We start from the raw sequence: 19,642 nt of genomic DNA on the forward strand, positions 1-19,642 counted from the left end.
AGAACCCCTGTCCTAGGGTAACATGCTAAAAATATTAATAAAAATTGGGACTGTAACCATAAACATTCATTTACTGTTATAAATTTTTTCAACTTACACTGTTAGGAATGATGCTATTACTGCCTTGTCTGTGTGGGTCCATCCTGACTCCTGTAGGAATGGGAAAGTTCAGACTGATATGCTCTAAATTAGCTTCAAGAAAATACATTACAATCAAATATTTTTAAAAGTTACATATTAAAGGTTTAAAAAGTAGTATATTTATCAAAGTTTACCTGTTTTCTTAATAGTCTGCTTAATATTTAACTGAAATCCTTTTTGGAAGAACATGTAAAATTAAATTTGCTTTTACTTTCCAAGTGCCTGTTAGTTAAAAATACTTTTGAAAGAAGCTGAAATATTTAAGAAAACTAATTAAAACCATCTCCTGAAGTCAAGTAGCATGTCAGATTAAGAAAGTACATCAAAATGAACTACAGAAAAAACATTCTACCCTACATGTCTATGTGTTCTACTACATCGCAATGGTAATACAGTCAAGTTTCAGAGTTGAAACATAACGTATCTGATTTACCAGGCAGGAAACATCATAGCATAAAATTTCTTAAACCAGGTCTAATCACAGGCTTTTCTACACTATCTTTTTTTCACGAAACATATGCGCATACACACTTTAAGTGTGAAAATTATGTTACCTTGCATATTTGGTGTTGCTGAAGAATCTGATGACACAGCTTGGTACGGCAAGTCTGTATTCAACTGCAAAAGATAGCCTTCAACTGTAGGCACTTCATCCCATTTGACATGAAAAGAGTTGGTAGTGGCTTTGATCAGTTGTACTTGTGATGGTGCCGGTGGTTTCTCTAAAGAACAATATTCGTATTATGTATTAAAGTTTCAAATGTATCAATAGTTTGCCTATATAGCTTGTGGACCTGGAGTTCTGAAAACATCAGCAATGAACATTTCATCTGTTTACTAAGAGGAAAAAAATTTACTCAGATAAACATAGCTATAGTAGGTCAAATGAAAATAATTTGGAGTTCTGATTTTATTTATTTATCTAATTCCTTATACGAATAAATCTATAAACAAAATAATTTAGTTCCAAGCTGAGTCATCAAATTAAAAAAAAAAATTTAATCCTAGAAGTGGGGGGAAAAACCAAGTACTTTATAGTTACAGCTATGCTATTTTAGCTTCTTTGTAAGTTTTTAATTTTATGACCCAATTTTGAGCCAACAGCATACATGTTAGAAATACTGCTAATGTTAGCAAAAATTATTTGGACATGATATTTTGGAAAAACTTCTTTGAAGTAACTTCTTTGAAGTTAATACCTTCTTATCAAAACTTGTACTAACCAGGGCTTCCCTGGTGGCGCAGTGGTTAGGAATCCGCCTGCCAATGCAGGGAACATGGGTTCGAGCCCTGGCCCGGGAAGATCCCACATGCCGCAGAGCAACTAAGCCCGTGCGCCACAACTACTGAGTCTGTGCTCTAGAGCTCACGTGCCACAACTACTGAGCCCGCGTGCCACAACTACTGAAGCCCGCATGCCTAGAGCCCATGCTCCACAACAAGAGAAGCCACCGCACCACAACGAAGAGTAGCCCCCGCTCGCCCCAACCAGAGAAAGCCTGCACACAGCAACAAAGACCCAACGCAGCCAAAAAAAAAAAAAAATTAAAAAACAAACAAACAAAAAACTTGTACTAACCAAAACAGGTAATTATTTTGGCATAAAATATTACCAACATTTCTAAAACAATAACAATCATAGACTATTAGAACTGGAAAAAAGGACCTAAGATTATTTCTATAATATCCCTGTCTTCTTTTTGTTTACCTATCAAATTAGGGAACTCACAAATCCCAAGGCAGTACACTCCATCTCTGGACAGTTATATAAGAAAATGTATTTTTCTAGTGAGTTGAAATCTATACACTATAATTTAATCTTTATAGAACAAGTCTAATATCTATCTCTTTGTATCTTTTAGAGTAGGGGTCAGCAAACTATGGCTCATGGGCCAGATCCAGTCTGTGCCTATTTTTGTAAATAAAGTTTCACTGAAATATAGCTATGCTCATTTGTTTAGGTATTGTCTATGACTCCTTTTATGCTACAACGGTAGAGGTGAGTAGGTGTAACAGAGACCTTATGGCCCACAATGCTTAAAATATTTACTCTCTGGGTCTTTACAAAAACAGTCTAATGACCCTGTTTTAGAGGATAATTAAGCCTAGTTCCTCCAACTATTCCCATGTAAATTCCTCCACGATCCTATTCACAATCCGGTTTATTTATGTCTTTCGAAGTAAGGCAACCCATACCTGAACAAAAGCAGAGAATACGAAGACAAGTCCAGGAGGTAAACCACCCACATAACAGAAGTTACATGAAGAAAAATAGAGAAAGCAGAAGGGTGTAAATCAGTGAAATAAACTGAGAATTCCCACAACTGAAGAACATGAATTTCCAGACTGAAAGGGCCCACTGAGTACTCAACACAAGGGATTAAAAATAGACACACAACAAGACACATTATCATAAAATTTAAGAACAGTAGGGACAAAGAAAAAATCCTAAAAGCTATCAGGGGAAAGGTCACATTTAAAAGGACCAAAAATCAGAAGTGGTTTAGATTCTCAACAAAAACACTTGAAGTTTGAATATAATATAACAACTTTCAAAAAAATTTTTTCCCAGCTTTCAAAATTCTGAAGGATAATGATTTCCAATATAGAATTCTATTTCCGCTCAAACTGCCAATTCAGTGGGAAGGAAGACTGAACTTATTTTTAAACAATGCAAGATCTCAAAATAAATTTATCACCTATGCACCTTTTCCTGGGATGTGTTCTACAAAAATGAGGATGTAAACTAACAAAGGGAAAAATATGAGATCCAGGAAAAAGGGAATCCGGCACAGGTGAGAGGCAAAAGATACCCCCAGAAAGATGATGAAGGGAGACTCCAAGATGATAGGTGTGCTCAATTTGTGGAAGGCAATCATCCCAAATTGGAGGAGGAGAAATTTCTTCAAGATGAGGAAATTTGATAGAATATCTGATGCATCTAACCATAATGAGAGAAGATTTAAACAAATGAGAGCATAGATTGAATCAGTGGTAAATACATACAAATCTAAAACAAAGTGACCATTACTAATCGATGGCAAACAAAAAATATTCACAATATTCTACATAGTTCACCTGTGAATAGCATTTATATGGTTATAATGTAAACACTGAACACTCATCTAACAAAATTATGGTGTAATCAATCATACTCAGAGAGTAGGGGTTAGGGAAGGTGCATAGGAGAGAGGGGAGGAGTGGTGGGAAGAAGAGAGAAATCCTTAACTTCCACAGTAGAAAGTGAGCATATTATGCCTAAACTGAAAAAAAATTAAAGTAACATATTCACGCTATATGGAGAATTGATAGTAAATACCATAAGAACTGTTTAACAGAGCTGAAAGCACATGCTTGTGAAGCAAGGAAAATGGGAGGAAAGTGTGAGCAAAAGACTGCTATTTTTCATAAAAAACCGTTATGGAAGTATATTAATCTTTATATGAACTCAAATGCACAAAACTTAACTAAAAGTGAAGAAAGGCAAGATGAAGAACTCTATCCCCCTCCCTTGCCCAAACTGAGGCCAAGTTATCACAAGGAAAAGCAAAATCTAAATTTTGCCTTTATGATAGTGGCCATTACTTTTAGATAGATATCCCTGTCCACAGCCTTTTATGGAAAGGTTTATGGAAAAACTGGCCATTCAGAGACAATGATTTTTAATCTTTTAAAAGTCACAGATCTCTTAAAACATCTGGTTAAAGTGACGTATTTGCTACTGAGAAAAATTTATATGTGCACATTTTTCTTCTAATCGCAGAGACTGATTAGAAGCTTATCCTTGGACTTCAGCTCATAATTCCCAATTTCAAAGATGAATCAGTAAGTTCAATTTTCTATATTTTTTCCTACTTGCTAGTATGTACTTCTTGCACAGAAAGCATTTAGTCTCCAACTTAATTGTTCCATTTATTACTTTTTCAAGTATCTTAATTTTAAAATTAAACTTTCTACATTATAAAAGCAATGCATGCTACTGTAGAAAATACAGATAAGAGAGAAAACCTTTTAAAAAAATGTATAATCTCACCTCTTAGATAATACTTTGGTACACAGTGTATCCTTCCAGATTTTTCTGTTTATACACTTAAAAGAAAAACTGGAATCATAGGTATGTTTTATAATCTGCTTTTCTCATAAAACAACACATACTACGTCTTCAGATCTGATTTCTCTACTGGCTTCCAGACTTCTTTATTCCCTCAATTGCCTACTTGATCTCCTTATTTCAAACTTAGCAGGGTTTAAATGGAACTTTTCATTTTCTCCACAAGCCTGTTTTCTCCGCAATTTTCCCATCTCAGTAAATGGAAATACCACCAAATTATTCAAGCTAAAAACTTCATCCTTCTTTCCTCTCTTTCTGTCATCTGCCATACCCAATTCATCAGTCGGTTCTGTCAACAAGAACTCCAAAATACGTCCTGAATTTATCCATTTCTCCCCATCTCCACTGTCACCACTAGAGTTGAAGACTTCTTTGACCACTGCAAAAGCCTCCTTTTGTCTCGGTGTACTTTTGCCCCCTTCAATTTAGTTTCCACACAAGTGCAGTGACCATTCCAAGATGTACACATCTCTCCTTCAAACTAATAAATAACCTACCATGTATTTTTTAAAAATTTAATCTCTACCATGGTGTTCCAGGTCCTACATGATCTGTCCCATGATCACCACTCTAATCTCCATTCCTATACTCTCTTTTACTCAGCTCAAATCTGTTGCCAAACATGCTAAGTATTCCCATCTCAGGGCCCTCATACTTGCTTTTCATTCTTCCTGCAGTGTCCCCACTCCCCCACGCCCCACCCACAAACAGGCTTTTTACATGGGTAGCACCTTCTCATCATTTGGACTACATCTCGAATGCCATGTCACCCTTTCCTGGCTACCCATTCTGAAGTAGTCACCCCACTCCACCTCATTCCTAGTACCTCTCATCACTATCTCATTGTTCTATCTTACTGTGTTCACATGCTTACACAAAACTAAACTTATTTTGTTACTTTGTTTGACTATTGCCCATCATCCTCCTGCCCTCACGCTCTCTTAGAATGTAAGTTCTTTGACAGTAGGGATATTATCAGTCTTATTCAATACTGTACTCTCAGCATTTGGAAAAATTCCTGTACACAGCTGTCAACCAATAAATATTTATTGAAAAATGGATGTGAGTTCCATATTAAAAAATGTTTTTGGTGTTATAAAACTTTTAAAAAAAATCTTTTTATCTTGGAATAATTTCAGATTTATAGAAGAATTGCAGAGTTCCCATATACCATTTACTCAGTATCCCCTAATGCTAATACATTTGTTAAAACTAAGAAATTAACATTGGAGTAACACTATGTATTAACTAAACTACGGACTATTCAGATTTCACCAGTTTTTCAATTAATGGCTTTTGTTCTAGGATTTAATCTAGGGTATCACCTTACATTTAGTCATCACATCTCCTTAGTCTCCTCCAATCTGTGACAATTTCTCAGTCTTTCCTTGCTTTTCATCACTTTGAAACTTTTGAAGAGTACTGTTCACATATTCTGCAAAATATCTAGAATGTTCCTCAATTTGGGTTTGTCTGATATGTTCTCATATTTAGAATGGTGTTATGCATTTTGGGGAAAAGTACCACAGAGGTGAAGTTTCTTCTTATCACATGATATGGGAGGTGGGGGTAAATGATATCAACATGACTTATCACTAGTGATACTGACCTTGATTACTTAAGATGATGTTTGCCAGGTTTCTACAGTGCAAAGCTACTAGTTTTCCCTTTCCGTACTCTATTCTTTGGAAGGGAGTCACTAAATCTATTCTAAACTCAAGGAGAGGGAAATTAAGAAATTCCCCTATAATGGGAAGGATCTACATATATCATTTCTTCCATTCATTTTTAATTACTGGGTTGGCCAAAAAGTTCATTTGGGCTTTTCATAAGCACTTATGGAAAACCCGAATGAACTTTTTGGCCAACCCAACATGAACGAGAAGAGGAGAGGCAGTGGCTTTGCAGTAAGTCTCAAAAGACAGACATCATTTGATTATTTATTTATCTAAAGGAAAAACTGTATTTGTTAAATACTCTTACCTACCAGTATCAAGATACCAAAGATCCTTGCAGCAAACTTGACTATTCAGTGCTTTTTTGTAGCCATCTCTTCCACTCCAAAAATACAATCGAGTGCCAATTGCAACAGCACAGTGTCCAGCTCTTGGTCTTGGTCTTGCATTTTTTTTGTCTTCTTGAGAATCTGATACTAGGGTGGTCCATTCTGCTGTATCTAAAGACAGAAATATCCATGACTAATCTACTTTTCTTAAAGGACAAAATAACAAAAGTTATTTTATTAATAAACTTTATTTTAATAACTCTTAAAAGACTCACCAAGATTTAAGTAAGAAAATGAACTGGTACATCTCCATTCACAATCATGAGGTGAAGTCTCAATATTTTCCCCCTTATGTGGAACCCATCCACCAAAGATGTACATCCTGAACAACAAAAAAAGAAAACATAAAGTAGCTGGTTTTTTTCCTAAAGCCTTAATTTTACTTTTTAGATTTAAAATGCTAAGAATAGACGAATTTCTTTCTTCTTGACTCAAAGTTTCAGGACTAATAAATCACTTATCACTGTCAAGGTAATGGAAATACGACAGTGAATAAAGTGGTCTTCTTTCAAGAGTTTATAATTTTATGAAGCAATACAGAATCAAAATTATTTCTCTCTGGCAAGTTATTTAAAGTGGGAAATATTTCAATTATAATACATTTGAAAATCAATATTGTATGCAATATACTAAGGGTTACCTCAGCCAGAAGGATACTCAAATGATCTATGACATCCAAAGTTAAATTTAGAATTGTATGTGTATAGTAACCAAAGAGAATTAAGTTTCATATAACTTTGGTCACTGATATCATCAAATAAAAAACATTAGACTATGTTCCTCAGGGCCCTAAGGGTTCCCGAGACATGCCCGATGGCTGCTGAAGAAGAAAGGCTCATCAGGAAGAGCCTCATGTCAACCAGAGAAGCTCTATTTTTTTAAAATCTATTTTATATAGTAGAGTTCCAATGGAAAAACCACATGTTATAAAAGGGTTCTGCTGTTTAAAAAAATGAATATCTTATTAGATGTTGTTTATGGCTATTGTTTAAGAAGAACTAATGAGGTTCTAAATTACAACTAGTTGTTTCCTAAAACATTACTTTTAAGGTAATGTCCCTACACAGGTAAATACTTACTTAAATTCTATTTAAACAATATTCCTAATTCTGGCCCAATGTTGCACAAACAAGGGAACTTGTTGATAGTAACAGCTAACCTTTATGGAGTGCTCTCTATGTACCAGGCACTGTTTGAAGCATTTTACATGTATTAATTCACTCAATCCTCATGACAGCCTTGTGAAGGAGGTTTTACTATTATCCACATTTTATACTTGAGGAAACTGAGGTACAGATAAAGTTTCCTTGCCCCAGAACAGATAGGACAAGTATCAAAGCTCAGACCTGAACTCGGGCAATCTGGTTACAGAGTCCACATTCTATCCATTAACACCATCCAAAGTATAATCATTGAGCATAGACACTGAATACACACCTGGGTACAAATCAATATGTGAAAAATATGTAAAATATGTAAAAAGAAACAGTGAGTTAGGTGTGTCAAATCTGTTGATGGAGGACAGATCAGTTTGACAACACTCTACCTTACACTTATGTAATACCTACTCTGTGCATATTGTAAGGAATGTGAAGAAGTAAAAGAGGCAGCATGACAAGAAAATGGTAAGTATTTTGGCTCTTATGGGCATATTACTTTATGCCCAGTAAAGTAAATACTTACTTTATGCACAGTAAGTATTTTAGCTCCTGTGGGCATATTACTTTATCTTCACTAAGCACAATCAAACATTATTAAATCACTTTCAAGAAACTAGCAGCATCACTCTTCTTTGTACCTATCTTTCTTAAGTTTGTTAAAAAGAAAAAAAAAAAAAGAAAGACTAAAAAACAGAAAAACACCATACTTATTTCCTATAACACTGGCTGTATGAAGGCTTCGTGGAAGTGGCACTGTCCCTTTAGTTTCTGGTTTTGACCATGACATAGTTTCTAAAAGTAAAAAGAAGTATATTAGCAACTTAATCTAATAATAGCAAATTATTTCAACTTACAGAATTTTAAAAAAAAGGACTTACAAAAATGAAGCAAAAGTGTTTCAAAACCATTACTTGAATTTCATCTTAAAATAAACATTTCCAGCTGACATAAATTGCTAATGACAGAAATCTATTTACACTTGAATGTTAGTATTTGTAATGGAGAGGTGTATTTAGGGTGCTACCAATTTTGAATTAAAACCAGATAAAGGATTTTAACATTTTAAGTAAGAGCATATTGTGTAGAAGACACTCAGAAGTGGGAGCGCACATACCCTCCAAATATTCATTCCTACGATCCCTTAAAATAGCTATGCAAGGAGGTTTTTCACTGACCAGCAGTAACATTACTAGTGCCACATTTCCTGTAGACAGAGTAACCACATAAATTCAATCATCCTCAACTGGGACATCTCACAGAGTGAAAGGGGTCCTATTGATAATTACGTGGGACAATAAGCATAAACCAGGACCATCCAAGGCAAACCAGAATATATGGTGACCTGACTTATAGGGAGCCCAGGAGAGTTACTGTCATTAAATCAAATATTCATTTGTTCAACTTGACTGATCAGCAATCACTCATATCAAGTACAACTCAATGAAAAATATTTTTCAAAGCAATTTTTATATTTGCCTTTATCAATCATAATGAATTCCTGAGCCTGCATGAACTTAAGCTTACCTAAGTCAAGTTGCCATAGGTCATCAAGGCGAGCACCACACATTCCACCAAAAACATACATTTTAGGACTTCCAGAATCTCTTCTGCAATATATAACAGCTGTGTGGGATTCTCTTGGAGAAGGCACAATCCCTTTAGTCACTGGAATGCTCCAACCCACAACACCAGAACCATGCTGTAGCTCCAACTCATAGAAATCATTTAAATATCTAGGATATAATGAATGAAATTAAAACATTAACATGATATACACTTTTTATTTGCTTTTTGTTTCTATTTATAAAAATAATATATGCTTATTCATATAATACAGAAAGCCATTAGAAGAGCAGAAACCCCATGACTCATTCATTCAACATGCATTTATCAAACACTACTGTGTACCAGGCACTCTTGTGGGATCAGTAGTGAACAGAAGAGATTAAAAAAATTCCTGCCATCATTTAGCCAGCACTCTTGTCCATGACAATACCGTGAAGGTTTCAAAACATAGCTGCAAATTCCCTGACACTCTTCCCATGAGGAGGTAGGGTCTATGTCTCCTCCCTTTGGTGCTAGGCAGGTTGTGACTGCTTCGACTAATAGAGTGTGGTGAAATGACACTATGTGACTTCTGGGGCTCAGTCACAGAAGGCCAATGCAGCTTCACTATAGAACACTTGCACTTGGAATCCTGAACCTCCATGAAAGTCCAACTGTCATAAAACCACCACCTGGAGAGGACACAAGTAGGCACGCAGGATGACAGTCCCAGTTGAGTTCATCCTTCAGCCATCTCAGCTGAGGCATCAGACATGGCAGTGACCACTGAAGCCTTCCCATCTGAGGGCCTAGTCATCACTGCTGTGTCCTGTATGAATTCCCAATATACAGAATCCATGAGCACAATAAAATGGTTGCTATTTTGCATCACTAACTTTTGGGGCAGTTTATTACATGGTACTAGATAACCAGAACAATCACTATTGACAATAATTAGTAAATACCCTTTCAGACCTCTCTCTCTATGGATACCCACATATGTATAAGCAAGATATACTACAAATGTTGCTTTGCAACTTTTTTTCTTTTTAAATTTTCACTCTATAATGTCATAGCAATGTCCTACATAGCTTTTTTACTCTAGAAATTGGCATGAAACTTCTCATCTATGACATGGATGTTTTCAATGTTTTGAGCAAAGTGACATTTGTAAGAATCTATCTCTCAATAAATTGAGTAATCAAATTATTACTCAAATATGAGGGCAAAATTAAACATTTTAGAACATATAAAACTGCAAGTTTAGCCATATAACTGTTTTGTGAAAAAATGATGCTAGATCATCCAGGAAAAATAAAAAGAAATCCAAGAAAGAATACACTGAATAAAAGAAATGGTTGTGCAAAGAAACTAGTAATTTATAATTAAATTTAAGTTGATGTTGATAACCGTGGCTGTGAGGTCTAAATAATCACTGGGAAAGACTGACCAAAAAATTAATTTCTTAACATTACTGTAGTCTGGAATAAGATTCACGACTCTACGAAACATATGTAAAAAGGGAGTAAGCAAAAAAAGGCTAAAGAAAAAGACAGTAATCTATTTCCAAAGAGGACAAGGCATCTTCAGTTTAAATGTGTGTGATGATTTCCAAGCAACTAAGGGAAGCACAGAATTAGCATGTATAATTTTCAAATCATTAGAAGGAAAGAAAGAATCAAAGAAAAACAATAAATCAAGAAAAAGGAAGGAGAAGGAAAAAAAGCAAAGCATAGTCTATGGAAATAAGATGGCTAGGGAAAAAAAACAACTATAAACAATGTCAAAAGAGAAAAGAAAAACTGAAAAAATTTAGTAAACATCACAGAATTTTCTTAATATAAAGAGCTCCTAAGAAATCAAGATAATGACCAATCACACAACAGACATAGGTAAAAGGATATAAACAGGTAGTTCACAAAACAAGAAATAAAAATTATATAAATATATAAACACACATACACATACACAAATATTCAACCTCATCACAATTTTTACAAACCTAGCAAAGGCAGGGAAAGGGGTGTGGAGAAGCAACAACAAGCAGAGTAGATGGAAGACATAAAATTACAAGGGCAGGAAAAAACTTCCTTATTTTAAGACAAAGTCTCTTGGAGATAGGGAGTATGCAGGGGAAACAAAAGAACCCCAAATCCAACTATAAGCTATTAATAGCAGGATGATATTAAAACTATTTAACAACTGATATGGCATAGAGTTAAACAGATCAGAACGAATCCCAGCCAGTATGCTATACCAGTGCATACTAGTTAATTGTTAGTCCTATTTACATAAGTCTATAACAAAATAATACACACAGGTTGAAATTATATATGTAAGGAGCAAAACACAAATTCACAATCACACTGGGAGATTTTAACATGTCATTCAGAAGTTATGACCTACACCCACAGGATAAAAAAGCTTTGAATAATAATTTAAAACATTGATTTAATAAAGAACCTTTTAATCAAACAGTCAAGAACTTACAATCTTTATGAACAACTATGGAATAATTACAAAAAATGACTGTGAAATAGACCACAAAAACAATCACTAAAAAGGAGAAATCCTATAGACCACATTTTTTTTTTGACCTCAATATAATAAAACTAGACATTAGCAACAATAACAAAACTTTCCATTTTGAAATTTTTCTTTTTTTTTCTTTTTTTTGGCCACACCACTCGGCTTGTGGGAACTTAGTTCCCCAACCAGGGGCTGAACCCAGGTCCATGGCAGTGAAAGCCCAAGTCTTAACCACTGGACCACCAGAGAATTCCTCCATTTGGAAAATTTTAAAAATTATGCTCAACATCCATTTTTTGGTTAAAAAGAAAGAAAAAAATGAATTAGCAAACTATAGATTTAAGAAAACTTCCTTATATATATGGAATCTAAAAAATACAACAAACTAGTAAATGTAACAAAAAAGAACCAGACTCACAGATATAGAGAACAAAGTAGTGGTTAGCAGTGGAGAGAGGGAAGGGGGGAGGGGCAACATAGGGGTAGGGAATTAAGAGGTACAAATTATTAGGTATAAAATAAGCTACAAGGACATACTGCACAACACGGAGAATATAGCCAACATTTTATAATTATAAATGGAGTATAACCTTAAAAAATTGTGAATCACTATACTGTACACCTGTTAGTTATGTAATATTATACAACTATACTTCATATATATATAACTTTTTTTTTAAAACTTCCTTAATCTGATCAAAGGCATATACTAGAGACCTACAGCAAACATCACAATTAAAGATAGAAAGGTTGGGCTTCCCTGGTGGCACAGTGGTTGAGAATCTGCCTGCCAATGCAGGGGACACGGGTTCGAGCCCTGGTCTGGGAAGATCCCACATGCCGCAGAGCAGCTGGGCCCGTGAGCCACAACTGCTGAGCTTGCGCATCTGGAGCCTGTGCTTTGCAACAAGAGAGGCCACGATAGTGAGAGGCCCGCGCACCGCGATGAAGAGTGGCCCCCGCTTGCCACAGCTAGAGAAAGCCCTCGCACAGAAACGAAGACCCAACACAGCCATAGATAAATAAATGGATAAATAAAAATTAAAAAAAAAAAAGATAGAAAGGTAAATATATTAATGAAACAGAAGAGAGTCTAGAACAAGAGCTCACAAACTTTTTCTGTAAAGAGCTAGATAGTAAATATTTTAAGCTTTGTAGGCCATAAATTCTGTCACAACTACTCAACTCTGCCCTTTTAATATGAAAGCAGCCAGAGACAATATGTAAATGAATGGACATACCTGTGTTCCAATGAAACTTTACTAGCAAAAACAGGCAGCAGGCCAAATTTTGTCTACAGAGAGTAGTTTGTAACCCCTGGTCTAGAGAGTCTAGAAAAAGACCCAATTCTAAGAGAACTAAGATATGACAGAGATGGGAGTTCAACACACTGTGGCGGGGGGGGATTGGCTTATTTAATACATGGTGTGGGCTTCCCTGGTGGCGCAGTGGTTGAGAATCTGCCTGCCAATGCAGGGGACACGGGTTCGAGCCCCGGTCTGGGAAGATCCCACATGCCACGGAGCAACTGGGCCCGTGAGCCACAATTACTGAGCCTGCGCGTCTGGAGCCTGTGCTCCGCAACAAGAGAGGCCGCGACAGTGAGAGGCCCGCGCACCGCGATGAAGAGTGGTCCCCACTCGCCGCAACTGGAGAAAGCCCTCGCACAGAAACGAAGACTCAACACAGTCATAAATAAAAAAGAACGTGAATTTCTTTAAAAAAAAAATAAATAAATAAAAAATAAAAAAAATAAATGGTGGTGGGAGAACTGAAAATTCATTCAGAAGAAAAAGTAAAAAGCCTCATACTAGTCACAGAAATATATTCCAAATGCATTAATATTTTAAACACAAAAACAAAGCTGTGAATGTACTAGAAGAAAATATAGAAAAATTATTTTTATAGTTTTGGGACAGGAGATTCTTCCTAATAAGTAGGATACAAACCAGAAAGCCATTAAAAAGTATATTGTCATACTTGATAAAACAAAAAGGAAAACCCTTTAAAAAGCGGGGGGAGCAAAGAGAAGACTTGGGAAAAAATATTTGGAACATATAAAACGAATTACATAGAGAACTCCTAAGAATCACTAATAAAAAGAAAAATGAAAATCCATGAAAATATGATTAGAAATAATAAATGAATTCAGCAAGGTCACAGGATACAAGATCAATATACAAAGACCAAATGTATTTCTATATGCTAGCAATGAACAATCCAAAAATGAAATTAAGAAACCAAATCTATTCACAAGGTCATCAAAAAGGATAAAAAGTTAGAAATAAATTTAACAAAATAAAAGCAAGATTTGTACATTGAAACCCTCAAAAGACTGCTGACTGACAATAAAGAAGATCTAAATAAATGTAGAGACATTCCATGTTCATAGATTGGAAGACTCAACACTAATAAGATAGCAACTGTCCACAAATTGATCTATATAGTCAACACAATCCCTATCAAAATCCCAGAAGACCTTTTTGCAGAAATTGGCAAGTTGATCCTAAAATTTATACAGAAATATAAAGGATTCAGAATAGCTAAAACATTCTTGAAAAAAGAGTAATAAAATTTGAGAACTTTTATCTTCCTATTTCAAAACTTACTACAAAGCTACAGTAATCCAAACAGTGTGGTACTGGCATAAGGCCAGTGGAACAGAATTGAGAGTCCATAAATAAACCCTTACATTTATGGTCAACTGATTTTCAACAAAGATGCCAAAACAATACAGTAGGAAAAGGATAGTCTTTTCAACAAAAGGTGTTGGGAAAACTGGATATCTACATGTAAAAGAATGAATTTAGACACTTACTTTACCCAGGCATAAAAATTACCTCAAAATGAATCACAGATATAAATGTAAGAGCTAAACCTACAGAACTTTTAGAAGAAAATAGAGGAACAAATCTTCATAACCTTGAGACAGGCAAAGAGTTCTTAAAAAGGATGCTAAAAGTATGATCCATAAAAGAAAAAATGGATAAATTGAATTTATCAAAATTAAAATCTTTGTGCTTCAAAAGATACCATTAAGAAAATTAAAACTACAGATTGGAAGAAAATATTTGCAAATCACATATTTGATTTTTTTAAAAACAAACCTGCATGCAGAATATATAAAGAACACTTATAATTCAATAATAAGAATACAAGCAACTAAATTTTATTTTTAGGTTTATTTTATTGAAGTATAGTTGATTTACAATGTTACGTTAATTTCTGCTGTACAGCAAAGTGATTCAGTTATACATATAAATATATACATTCTTTTTCATATTCTTTTCCATTATGGTTTATCACAGGATATGGAATATAGTTCCCTGTACTATACAGTAGAACCTTGTTGTTTATCCATTCTCTATATAATAGTTTGCATCTGCTAATCTCAAACTCCCAATCCATCCCTCCCCCACACCCCTGCCCTTGGCAACCATAAGTCTGTTCTCTATGTCTGTGAGTCTCTTTCTGTTTCATAGATAAGTTCATTTGTGTCATATTTTAGATTCCACATATAAGTGATCTCACGTGGTATCTGTCTTTCTCTTTCTGACTTACTTCACTTAGTATGATAATCTCTAAGTCCATCCATGTTGCTGCAAATGGCATTATTTCATTCTTTTTTTATGGCTATGTAGTATTCCATTGTATATGTGTACCACATCTTCTTTATCCATTCATCTGTCTTTGGACATTTAGGTTGTTTCCATGTCTTGGCTACTGTGAATAGTGTGGCTATGAACACAGGCATGCATGTATCTTTTTGAATTATAGCTTTTTCCAGATATATGCTCAGGAATGGGACTGCTGGACCATATGACAACTCTATTTTTAGTTTTTTGTGAAACCTCCATACTGTTTTCCATAGTGGCTACACCAATTTACATTCCCACCAACAGTGTAGGAGGGTTCCCTTTTTCCCACACCCTCTCCAGCATTTGTTATTTGTAGACTTTTTAATGATGGCCATTCTGACTGGTGTGAGGTGGTACCTGATTGCAGTTTTGATTTGCATTTCTCTAATAATTAGCAATGTTCAGCATCTTTTTTTGTGCCTGTTGGTCAAGTGTATCTAACAAATGAACAGAGATTTGAATAGAAATTTCATCAAAGAAGATATATGAATGGATAAAAAGCTTATGAAAAGAAGCTCAACATCATTGGTCATTAGGGAAATGCAAATTAAAACCATAATAAGATACCACCTTATACCCACTAGGTTGGCTACAAAAAAAAAAAGACAGACAATAACAAGTGTTAGCAAGGATGTGGAAAATTTGGAACACTTATACATTGCTGGTGGGAAGGTAAGATGGTAGTCACCTTGGAAAACAGTTTGGTAGTACTTAAGAAGTTAAATATAAATTTCCCACATGACTCAGCAATTCTATTACTAGGTATCTAATCAAGAGTAATGAACACATGTCCATAGAAAGACCTGTATGCAAATGATCATAACAGCATTATTCATAAAAGCCAAAAACTGGAAACAATCCAAATGTCTACCAACTGATGAACAGATAAACAAAATGTGATATATCAATACAATGGAGTATTATTCAGCAATAAAAAGGAAGAAATATTTGATACATGCTACAACATGGTTGAACCTTAAGAACATTATGCTAAGTGAAAGAAGATAAATGCACAAAAGCACTTTTATATGAAATGTTCAGAAAAGGCTAATCTACGGAGACAGAAAGTAGACTGGTAGTTGCCTGGGGATTGGTATGGGAATGGGGACTGAATGCAAATGAATAAGAAGTTTCTTTTGGAGTGATGGAAATGTTCTAGAACTGGATTGTGGTGATGGTTACATAACACTGTAAATTACTAAAAATCATTGAATTGTACATATAAAAAGGATGAATTTTATGGTATATAATATATACTTCAACTTTTAAAAATAGAAAAATAAACAAGGACCTGAACAGACAATTTCAAAAAAGGAATTGTAAATATCCAATAAGCATTGTTAATCAAGCTCATTCCTAGTTTAAAAATAAATCAAGATAAACCCATGAAATGTATTTCACCAATTATGTTGGCAAAAACTAAGAAGAGTGAGATGATTCAGTATTGCTGAGGGTATAAGGCACTCTCGTACACAGTTATTAGGAGTATAAAATAGTTCCATCTCTTTGGAGGTTGATTCAGGGGTACCTAAACAAACTTAAATGTACTCTTTGACCAACACCCTCCCCCCCCAATTCCATTTATAAGTATCAATCCTACAAAAATATTTATACATGTGCAAAAACTGTAATAGCAAAATAATGGAAATATGTAAATGTCCATCTGTAGGGGAATGGTTAAATAATTTGCATAATTCAGACTACTTTTCAGCCTTTAAAAAACAGGTCAATCCATATCTACTGCCATGTAAAGATATATTGTTAAAAGTAAAAAAAACAAACAAACAAAAAACCCAAACAAGTAAACACCCAAAGTCATAAAGCAAGAAGAAAGATCTCACTTGCATAAAAAAAATACATGTCTGCATAGAATCAGATTAACGTTCCCAAGTCCCCTCTCCCAGAAAGCAGAACATGTATCCTTGCATCATCGACTCAGGTCTTGGCCTTAGGGCTTGCTCTGACCAATGGAATGTCAACAGAAATGAATGTGCTAGCTTTAATCAAGGTTTTAAAAAGCATCACGTGTATCTAGTTATTCCCTCAAGCAGCATAAACTTGAGAAGCTTACCCTTAACACAACAAAAGCTAATACAATGTGTTACATGAAAAAGGTCCCAAAAGATACACATCAAACTGAATTATGTGTGCTTGCCTATGTTGGGGAACAGTGATGCTATGAGAAAGAACTTTGTATACTTTCTAGTTTCTTGAATTTTACAAGTCTGTATCTAAAAAAATTTGTTTAATGGAAATGAAAAAAAGACATGTGCTAAAAGTAAAAGTATCTGGATTAGTGTGGTGGGATAAATTCTTTTCCTTTTCTCCAGTTTCCAATTTTTCCATGTAGTTTTAGTATATGTTATTTTTTAAAGTCTGGAGGAAAAAAAAAAAGCTAAGACTCTATTATCAGTCTAATGTAGGTAAAAAGACACATTATAATGGTGATGACAACTACTGATATTGCTGATGGCAACTTGAAAGTCCTTTGAAAATTATGCCAATAATCTTATTTAGCAATCACAATGACACTGAAAGGTAGGTATTTAATCACTCCCATTTCACAGTGAAGGAAAACAGGCTTAGATTACTTCCACTAAAGGACACATACACGGTAAGCAGTGAATCAGAAAACAGCCTTTTGGATTTTAAACCTCCAAATCCTGAATGCTATAATGACCATGTGATCAAAACATTATGCAAAAAGAAAAGAGGCAGTGATTAATTCTGTTTGGAAAAAGGAGGAGAGAATTGGTTCTTAAAGTACTTGCTTGTGTGAACCACTCTTAACAGCTTCCTATGAGAAAAATGGAAATGACAGCCTTCATTTTATATTCAGATTTTTGTCACTAACTCTCAGAGAAATATAATTTGAAAATATCCATTTATTACTTTTCATTATCACTTATGACAACTAAAATTCATTATGGCTCAACATATACAAATATATTGCCACAAGCAGTTATATTAATATCAATTTAATAAGATGATTTCTGATCGGAAAAGGCACAGTTTTGAAAATAGATATACTCCAGGGACTAAGGAAAACACAAAATGGACACAAATTTGTTCACTGTTAGGTTTAATTGAAAATGGCTAAGCTTCATCACTTTTGATAATTAAAGATGGAAGAAATTAAATGTTCTTAATCTAAATCGTAAAATAAACATTTGGTCTGAAAAAGTGTTGGCATACCTGGGAACATTATTGTTTGAATCTTCACTTTCATTTGCCAGGCCACCAAACAAATAGCATTTGTTACCATATAAAGAGAAGCTATGTCCCAGCCGAGGACAAGGAGGTAAACCAGAAGAAGGGGGATACGGTTTCACTTTTTTCCATAACCAACGACTTGCCTAAAAAAGAGCATAAATACTCTCAGACAAAATCAGGAAAGTGCTCCTATATTGTCAATAGTGTAACATCATACCAATACATTTTAATCTGAATCCAGTAAGAACGCTTCAATAAGCTACTTTTGGGACAAATGACAAGTTAACCAGATAACTTCAGGAATTAAAATGAGTGTTCCAATAGAAATTCAGTCTAGTCTTCCATATTCACAGCTTTCCACAATGGCAAACTAAGCTTATAATAATAAACACTAGCAGTTATAAAATATTTTCCAAATGAAAAATTCAACATTATTTATAGCTTTAAGATTAAATGTAATTTATGTACTCTCACTTTTTGAAATCAGGTAATCCATGGATGGTATATATTTTAACCTTTAAATAAACATAAAGCTCATTAAAAAAAATTTTTTTTTCTTGGCTGCCGCATGCCACGCGGCATCTTAGTTCCCCAACCAGGGATCGAACCTGTGCCCCCTGCAGTGGAAGTGCAGAGTCTTAACCACTGGACCACCAGGGAAGTCCAACATAAAGATCATTTAACAAACCAAACTCCAAAACTTATTCTCTAGCCATGGATGCTTTCTTTATCTAAAACTATTTTTGAAAAATTTTTAAATGAACTGCTTGTAAATAGGCATAATCCACCTACATCTGCCAACTACCAGATACCCTTATGATCACAGCCCTGGGAATACACAGTTCAGGGATAAAAGTCAGTTAGGGCTGTCACAGAGGGCTCTGGGTCTGGTTTATTAGAGAGTAAAATCTAGAAAGGCTATTTGAAACTGTTACCCCTTTTGTATGTACTGCCAGAGAAGGGGGAAAAAGTGATTATTAGCGTGAGGGTAACAATTTCTATAACTAAGGCAGAAGTTTTCAAAAACTTATGGTCTGGAGACCAGCAGGAGCAGGTGGGAACTTAGTAGGAATGCAAATTCTCTGTAGAGAATACTGATTCAGAAACTCTGAGGGCGGGGCCCAGCAATCTGTGTTTTCACAAACCCTCCAGGTGCTTCTGCTGCAGGCTAAAGTTAAAGAAGGACTGCACTAAGATACAAAAGCTCAAACATGTAACTTGTACAACTGAGGCTAAGTAA

The 19,642-nt window shown here is 34.9% G+C and overlaps 1 protein-coding gene across 1 annotated transcript in view; it reads right to left on the reverse strand.

The window, feature by feature from the left end:
• Positions 1-19,642, reverse strand: part of HCFC2 (host cell factor C2) — a 44,503-nt gene that overhangs the window by 22,718 nt on the left and 2,143 nt on the right. Inside the window, exons 3-9 of the mRNA XM_057557304.1 lie at positions 18,385-18,545; positions 9,002-9,210; positions 8,185-8,269; positions 6,533-6,639; positions 6,240-6,428; positions 696-863; positions 98-150 (exon numbers count right to left, since the gene is read on the reverse strand). Of these exons, the coding sequence (XP_057413287.1) occupies positions 98-150; positions 696-863; positions 6,240-6,428; positions 6,533-6,639; positions 8,185-8,269; positions 9,002-9,210; positions 18,385-18,545 (972 nt within the window). The remainder of the gene's footprint in view (positions 1-97; positions 151-695; positions 864-6,239; positions 6,429-6,532; positions 6,640-8,184; positions 8,270-9,001; positions 9,211-18,384; positions 18,546-19,642) is intronic.

This window comes from Balaenoptera acutorostrata, chromosome 11, assembly GCF_949987535.1.
Source record: "Balaenoptera acutorostrata chromosome 11, mBalAcu1.1, whole genome shotgun sequence".
Classification (NCBI taxonomy): domain Eukaryota; kingdom Metazoa; phylum Chordata; class Mammalia; order Artiodactyla; family Balaenopteridae; genus Balaenoptera; species Balaenoptera acutorostrata.